The 8,874-nt window shown below is 34.3% G+C and overlaps 1 protein-coding gene across 3 annotated transcripts in view; it reads right to left on the reverse strand.

Moving 5' to 3' along the window:
* The window catches only part of MYEF2 (myelin expression factor 2), a 39,056-nt gene that overhangs the window by 23,677 nt on the left and 6,505 nt on the right, over nucleotides 1-8,874 (reverse strand). For all 3 annotated transcript variants that reach the window (XM_011928560.1, XM_011928559.1, XM_011928561.1), the window contains exons 2-5: nucleotides 4,898-5,106; nucleotides 3,619-3,671; nucleotides 2,402-2,409; nucleotides 2,214-2,307 (exon numbers count right to left, since the gene is read on the reverse strand). In XM_011928560.1, the coding sequence (XP_011783950.1) occupies nucleotides 2,214-2,307; nucleotides 2,402-2,409; nucleotides 3,619-3,671; nucleotides 4,898-5,106 (364 nt within the window). The remainder of the gene's footprint in view (nucleotides 1-2,213; nucleotides 2,308-2,401; nucleotides 2,410-3,618; nucleotides 3,672-4,897; nucleotides 5,107-8,874) is intronic.

Consider the following 8,874-nt stretch of genomic DNA (forward strand, 5'->3'; position numbering starts at 1 on the left):
AGTTGACTTGAAGTCAATGCTCATTTACCATTCTGAAAATCCTACGGCCCTTAATAATTAGGCTAAATCTACTCTGTCTGTGTTCTATAAATGAAATAACAAAGCCTGGATGACAGCACATCTGTTTATAGAATAGTTGGCTGAATATTTTAAGCCCACTGTTGAGACCTCTTGCTCAAAAAAAAAAATCCTTTCAAAATATTACTGCTCATTGACAATGCACTTGTCACCCAAGAGTGCGAAAGAAGATATACAAGAAGACTAACATTGTTTGCAGGCCTATTAACACAATATCCATTCTGTAACCCATGAATCAAGAAATAATTTTAACTTTCAAGTCTGATTATTTAAAAAATATAATTCGTAAGGCTATTGCTGTCATAGACAGTGATTCCTCTGATAGATCTGGGCAAAGTAAACTAAAAATCTTCTGAAAAGAATGCACCATTCTAGATGTCATTAAGAATATCTGTGATTCATAAGGCCAAAATATCAATATTAACAGGAGTTTGGAATAAATAGATTCTAATCCTAATGGATGACTTTAGGGCTGCAAGACTTAAATGGTGAACATAACTGAAAGTGCAAGAAAACTAGAACTAGAAGTGGATCCTGAAGATGTGACTAAATTGCTGCAACCTCATGATAAAACCTAAACAAATTAGGAGTTGCTTCTCGTATGAGCAAAGAAAGTCATTTCTTGAGATGGAATCTACACCTGGTGAATATACTATGAACACTGTTGAAATGGCAACAAAGGATTTAGAATATTACATAAACTTAGTTGATAAAGCAGCAGCAGGTTTGAGAGGACTGACTTCAATTTTGAAGGAAGTTCTACCATAGGTAAAATGTTATCAAACAGCATCACATGCTTCAGAGAAATCTTTTATGAAAGGAAGAGTCAATTGATACAGCAAACTTCACTGTTCTTATTTTAAGAAATTGTGACAGCCACCCCAAACTTTAGCAACCACCACCCTGATCAGTCAGCAGCCATCAGCACTGAGGCAAGACTCTCCACCAGCAAAAAGACTACAATGAAAGCTCAAATGATCACTAGCATTTTCAGCAATAAAGTATTTTTGAATTAAGGCATGTATATTGTGCTTTTAGACATAATGCTATTGCTTTAAATAGAATATAGTATAGTATAAATGTAACTTTTATGGGTACTGCAAAACCAAAACATATATGTGACACACTTTATTGTTTTATTTGCTTTATTGCAGTAGTCTGGAACCAAACCTGCAATAGCTCCAAGGTATGTCTCTATTATTAGCAGTACTACTACAATCACTTCAGTTTAGAGAATTAAGTAGCATGTCCAGACACCCACTAGAAAGTGATAAAGCCAGGAATCAAATCATTACTATACAATTAAATACTATACAATTAAATGTTGACAGTACTGCTCTACAACCAATGATTAGCATCAGTAGTACAAAATCTTCAGGGTCCCAAAGTTACACTATTTATCTCTTTTAACAGATTTTAGCAAGTATATGTATGTAACAGGTCTGTAATCAAACTATTAAGATTAACAATACAAAATAAAGGAACCCACGAAGATGAGGGATATTCAAGCCAATCATTCTCAAGGTTAAACTGTAAATGATTTGTTTGTATCTTCTAGTCATTTTTTGTCTACCTATTTACACTGCTTACAATTTTGTACAAAGAGGACATTTCCATTTTAGGGGATCCCAACTTCTAGTTATAAATTTCACTAATAGAGTTATAATTTTTTCTTAAATTTTAATCTAGTACAGTTTCCAAGTAACTCTGATAAAAAGTGAGTATCAGTTTTATTCAAATCCATAACATATTTGCATCAACTGACCTTTAATTATCAATTACAAGGATGTTATATTTCTCAAATTAAATAACAAAATCTAAAAATTGAAAATGTCTGTACCAAATAAACTCAGCCCCTAAGTTTATCCCCTTTGAATTTCTAGGTCCTCAAATTTATAAAAATTATGTGCTTTTATTTTTAACAACTTGGAACAAATCAAGTATATAGGATAACTGCTTAAAAGCAAATATAAAATCATGTACAAATAAAATTATCATCAATATATAATGCTTTAATAAACATCTATGCTTTAAAAAAAAAGTTGTAGTCAGGCAAATATATTACCAAATTGAAAATCCAAGGAAAGCATGTCTTTATAGTCAAATGTTTAAATTCTAAATATAAGAAATCTTACCTCTTTAATATTTAGGGGTCTTCCACTAAGATCATATTTGTTCATAGTTTCTAGGGCTTTCTTTACAAATTCTTCATCTTTGAATTCAACCACACTTAACAGGGAAAAAATTTATAGGAAATGTTTACGTGCTAATTTTTTTCCAAAGTTTAATTTAATTTAAGATACTGGAAGAAAAAATTTCTTACCCACAACCCTATATCCAGGTAGATTTGTCAAAATATGCAAAAGAAAAAAAGTTTTAGATCAGTACATGAATAATCAGTTCTAACATTTCAATCATTAAGGCAATTAATAATATGGTAGAATCACTTCACCTTTTATATCTCCAGAACATAACAGGCGAGGAACCACAAATTTTCTCTAAATTTTAAAATATATCTATTAAAAACAGTAGAATCTAACATGTAACAAGCTTGGAGCACAGTTTTTACTTTTAGGTGACTTTTCATTAAGTTAAAACTAATGTCACTGCACAAATTAAATCAACAGTAATTCAAGGAAATAACTAAAGGCTCCAATATACCTATCCTTCTATAGTTACAAATATTTTCAAAAGATGTATTATCTACGACATATTTTTCAATTCTATTAAAATCAAAATAGTGAATATTAATTTTATCTTTAACAAGTTCTCTATTAGATTAAAACTGGCTGCACATTTAACAGCACCCAGTTGAAAGTATGTAAAAATCACCTACAAACTAGTAATAAATTAATTTGGAGAGTTATTTTTAAAAAAAATTCCCTGTGATTGCCAAAGTCCCATTTGAATGTAATGACAAAGTTTTTATTCATCATGCACCCAACTGGTTTTACTAACATAATTAAACATTGCTAAGAGTTTTCCATTGTATTCTTCAGTATATTGCATTCTTGTTGCTAAAAATCAAAATATACTATCAACCAATTCCTTCTATGTCAATGTGATCGTAAATGTCATTCATACCAATTGGTCAGAGCACTGCCTCTTATGTAGTCCTGCAGGCTACCAAATTGAGCTTTTCAGTAAAATTTCAAAAATACATTCTGAACTAACACCTTTAAGCTATAGTCCCCTCAAAAAACTCAGGAATATTATCAATTCAGTGACTTTTAAAGTATCCTTGAAGACATCAAAATACAACAAAAAAATCCTATGCTAAAATCTTACTGGCTAAGAAGAAGTATTACCTTAGAGCATTGGAAAAGTGAATGCCCTTTTTGAGTGTTTACAAAACCCATCCCTTCCAGGCAGCGAGGTTTGTATAAGTGTCAGACTTGCTGGTATAGAGCCTCAAATCTTGTATAATAAAGTAAAACAAAATGAAACTTAAGTTTCCAAAAACTGGTACAAGTATTATACAAAAAGTAAACTGCTGAGGAACTTTTAAACCTCAAGCAGATTATTGCCCACAGCACTTACCCTTGATTTTCCTTCCGCATCCTTAAAGAGCTCCACGTATGTAACCTCACCAACTACATAAGACATACAAAAGGAAGATACCAAGAAACAATACATTTAAACACCAGTATCTTGCTTTACTGCACACCTGTGCACAACTCTACAGAGAAGCACCTATTATTCACCAACAATCAAAACCAGACCAGCATACCTCCTATCAATGGCTATGTAAATTTAACTAATTTTCAGAAATGTACATCATCCACGTTCTCTAAAAAAAAGCTAACAACCATATTAACCTAATTCATACTACAGATCATATTTTGGCCAGCATGATATAGTTGGTGAACAAATGCACATATACATACAAATGGTCCCTTAACCTATCATATTAAAAAACATCAACATTAGCACTTTTCAAATAACTTTGGTCAGCCTACACACAACAGCTGTTTTAAGGTGACTTTCTACCTGAATGTCTTCAATCATGTTTGCCATCAGTAAACTAAATTTACAAATCATGCTTCACAGCAAGCCACACACTTTCTAAATAAAGTCAATGAATAAAACCAATCAAATAGTTGTCACCTTACAACAGACACACCAATGCAATTTTTTAAAAAAAATTTATTAGAAGAGATCAGCCTCAAAGCCAAGTACATAGTTTGCAGGACTGTTGAAACTCAATTTTTCAAGAGATAACAAAACTAACTTTTACAAGATCAAGTATTGAAATTATTTTTCCCCAAAACCAACCATGTATATAAGATGAAGGTTTTCAGATTATTCTGAAAACAAAACTGCAACAGCAGTAATGCAATTTTAATTTAGAACTGCAAAGACAGCATCATGGCAGTCATGACAATGCAAACAAAATAAATTCCACAGCCAGATTCCAGACTCCACCAAGATAATAACAAAACAGCTTTTGGAAAAAATATAATCAGACCTTATTATTCATTCTTTAACACGCTAAATGTATTACTTAACTGATGCAATAGCCCTTTTAAAATCTATAAAAACTTCAACTAGACAAAGCAATCACTTTAACAAAATTCTTGGTGGCATGCATATGCTGGCTCGCTACTATCCCACTAAAATGGCAAAAAGAAAAATATCCATACTACCTTGTAATGAAATTGTGTCAAGTGAAAGAAGAGGAAAAGATTAATTCACATGTCAAGAAATAAAAATCAATTTTTTGAGTCTGCGTGGCTCAGAGGAATAAAAATGTTTGTGTAGTTCCCTCCCCTGTCTATATGAAGATTATCCAACAGTGGGTTATTTCAGAGATAGTTACCTTTCTCTCTCATTAGATCTTTAATAGCTTGCCATTTCATGTCATATGGGATGTTGCTAATGAAAACTCTGTTACGATTTGGACCCTTCTTTTCTCCAGTGCCCGAATTCTTGTCTTTTGAATACGGATGAAATCTATTGGCCTTCTTACTTCCTGTAGATTTTTCCTTTAAGTCAGATTTCTCTTCTTTCGCTGACTCATCATTCTCCCTGTGAATTAAAAAAAAAAAAATCAAACAAACAAAAACCCTCAGTTGCGCTTATAAGAATGGAAGTCTATATTAAACAAATATTTCATATTTATCACTTCACAAAACTCTCCACTAAGCTAGACCTCAGCAAAGTAGCTGGAGAATCAGCCTGAGAGCTTTGAAATTACCCAGTGCTATTTCAAAGCAAGAGTTTGGCTTCTCATTTAACAGTCCTCATTTTTTTCCCCACATTAAATAGTTGTAAGCATCCAAACAATCACCCAGTTTTTCCCACTACACTACTTAATTAATAAATGCTATTAGACTGGAACAGAGGGAAGAGCAGATAATTTTACTTCTAAGGTATCTAAAACTGCCACCTTTGATGGAGAATTTCTGGGCATCATTAAAAACGTTTTTAAAAAACTAATTTATACAATGATACTCTGAAAAAAGTTCATCTCTTAAAGGTTAATAGTTTCTTCTCAGAACTTTCTCCTCCCTTAATTAGAAGCATAATTAAAATACAAAGTTATGTCTATAATTCCACATCTATATATGTATATACTCATATTAAGACTCTCAAACTTTCTTCTATTCCCAATTTTGATCAACACAGAAAGCTTATAAAGTATCCTAATATTTTATGTTACATTTTAACCTATAAACTAGAATAGGGTACTTCATCAAATTATGCAGTTTCATTAATATTACCTACAATGGGTAATATAGGACAGGAGCAGTACCTAAAAGCAACATAAGCCAACATTTTATAAACCTGATTTTTTTTTTTTTTGAGACAGAGTTTTGCTCTGTCGCCCAGGGGTGGAGTGCAGTGGCACAATCTTGGCTCACTGCAGCCTCCACCTCCTAGGTTCAAGCAATTCTCTGCCTCAGCCTCCTGAGCAGCTGGGATTACAGGTGCCCACCACCACACCCAGCTAATTTTTTGTATTTTTAGTAGAGATGGGGTTTCACCATCTTGGCAAGGCTGATCTTGAACTCGTGACCTCATGATCCACCCGCCTTGCCTCCCAAAGTGCTGGGATTACAGGCATGAGCCACTGTGCCCAGCCAAATCTGATTTTTAATGAGGCCTTAACTAGAAAAAAAAGTAATTTATAACACTGTAATCACAGTGCAACTCTATGATGTCATATGCCAACCATCCAAAAGATTCAGGCATACACTTAAACCCTATAGATAAAAATTTGGGTTTATATTTTAAAATGCAGTTTACTTTTAAAAACAAGTCTTTTTTACAGAACAAACAATAGTGTTTTGTTGTTGTTGTTTTTGTTGTTGTTTTTTGAGACAGAGTCTCATTCTGTCACCCAGGCTGGAGTACAGTGGCAAGATCTTGGCTCACTGCAATCTCCGCCTCCTGGGTTCAAGGAATTCTCCTTCCTCAGTCTCCCAAGTAGCTGGAATTACAGGTGTCTGCAACCACACCCAGGTAATTTTTATATTTTTAGTAGAGACAGGGTTTCAACATGTTGGAAAGGCTGGTCTCAAACTTCTGACCTCAGGTGATCCACCCACCTCAGCCTCCCAAAGTGATGGGATTACAGGTGTGAGCCACTGTGCCTGGCCAATAGATTTCTTATTTAAATAACTAAGTGCTCTAGTCAATTTAAAACTATTTTAATAACAAAACTTCAATTTTAAAGCAATTTTTCACAAACATTACTAATAATATCACTGTGGATAACACCTAGGAATCTATATTTTTTTTAAAGCTTTCTGGATTATTCTGACAACAAATCAAGTTTCATGAGCCAGGCTCTAAATTATCTTCCAAGCCCAGCAATTCTGGTGACCCATACATTGCAATGCTCCTCACACACCTCTAACTGCAGTCATTTGTTACATAATATACGGAGCTTCTTTTTTTTTCTTTTTTTTGAGACAGAGTCTCGCTCTGTCACCCAGGCTGGAGTGCAGTGGCCAGATCTCAGCTCACTGCAAGCTCCGCCTCCCGGGTTTTATGCCATTCTCCTGCCTCAGCCTCCTGAGTAGCTGGGACTACAGGCGCCCACCACCTCGCCCAGCTAGTTTTTGTATTTTTTAGTAGAGACGGGGTTTCACCGTGTTAGCCAGGATGGGATATACGGAGCTTCTTGAACACTACTCTTCTTTGTAGGTAACACAGCCATAAATATAGCATGCAAACCCTATAAGAACAAAAACTATCTGCTTTGGTATCACCAGCACCTCGCACAGTGACTGCATATAACACTGTGCTGTAATTTTGAATGAATTAACAGTCAATTAAGAATCCATACTCATCTGAGCACAGATGTTGCCAGAAAAACTGCTAGAATAAAGACAGAGACATTTGGACCAAACTTGCTTTGCCATTTTTTTAGACCTTGAAAGGGATATCTTCACTATCAAACATATTCCTTCATCAGAAATGGCATGGCCTAGGGGGGAGTCTTCTCAACTGCCTAAATCTAGAAAGTACCTACCTGTCTGAACAGAGTGACACTTTTGAAAATGGCAGCAAGCAGCCAAAAGGCACAAAGGCCTTTGCTCTGGTTTCTGGGTACCACAGATAGAACAACAAACCTTTCTTTTCAATTCCCCAAAGGGCCTGTTTACATAACAGGCTTAGATGAATTCAATGAATGTTTGTAAAGTAACTGAGACTCTATTCAGTAAACAGATATCTATATAGTCTCTAGATTAATATCCCTTCCCCTGCCTATTTTCTTCCTGGATTAAACCAATTGTGAAAATTACACAAAGTTCTGAAGTACTTACAATGTTCTATTCTTGACTTGGGTGGGGTTACACAGATTAAGTATTTGCTTACAACAATCTGAAAATTCCATTAAAAGCAGTAACATTATACATAATATCTTCTTTTAAAAATTTACTCAAAGATGATCAAAGAAAGTAATTTCTTCATTTTCCCAAATAAGAAGCCTCTTAAAAATACTGCTAAACTGCTCGTCTACGATGTATGAACTAAAATTTACCTTAAGTTTCTTCCCAGTGTATAACAAAAAAAGAAAAAAAAAAATCTATAAAAGGCATAACAGTTTAGAGGCTACAGCAATGATCTATTATGAAACTGAGCCATAATTATATAATTTCTGAACTATTTCCAAGTCATAAATACTTTGGAAGAGAAAGTAAAAATATAAGTGAAAACTATTAAGGAAATGATGCTACATAATTCCAAAATATTGGTACTACCTCCAGAATTCCATGTACTAAATTCCCAAACTGCTCATTTAGACAACCACTCCCACAATGTACTTAAAATAAAAACTCTAAAATAGTCATAAAAATGTTATCTATTCTTAAAATTGAACTATGCGTATCTAAATTATAACATAAATTTCTGAAAAAAATCAACCTCCAACATCAAAAGAAGAAACATAGTTTTAACATACGATTTTAAAAGTATACTGGTATAGTATCAGATCCAATATTAATCCCAGTTCCAGAGGAAAACTACCAGACGGCAGCAGAGCAATAAATGCCTACATAAAGAAAAACGACTGACCTCCAGGCCAGGTGTGGTGGCTCACACCTATAATCCCAGCACTTTGGGAGGCCAAGGCAGGTGGATCACTTAAGGTCAGTAGTTCGAGATGAGCCTGGCCAACATAGTGAAACTCCATTTCTACTAAAAATACAAACATTAGCCAGGGATAGTCATGCATGCCTATAATCCCAGCTGCTCAGGACGCTGAGGCAGGAGAATCACCTGAACCCAGGAGGCAGAGGCTGCAGTGAGCCGAGATCACACCATTGCTTTTTTTTTTTTTTTTTT

This window comes from Colobus angolensis, unplaced genomic scaffold (assembly GCF_000951035.1).
Source record: "Colobus angolensis palliatus isolate OR3802 unplaced genomic scaffold, Cang.pa_1.0 Scaffold78, whole genome shotgun sequence".
Taxonomy (NCBI): domain Eukaryota; kingdom Metazoa; phylum Chordata; class Mammalia; order Primates; family Cercopithecidae; genus Colobus; species Colobus angolensis.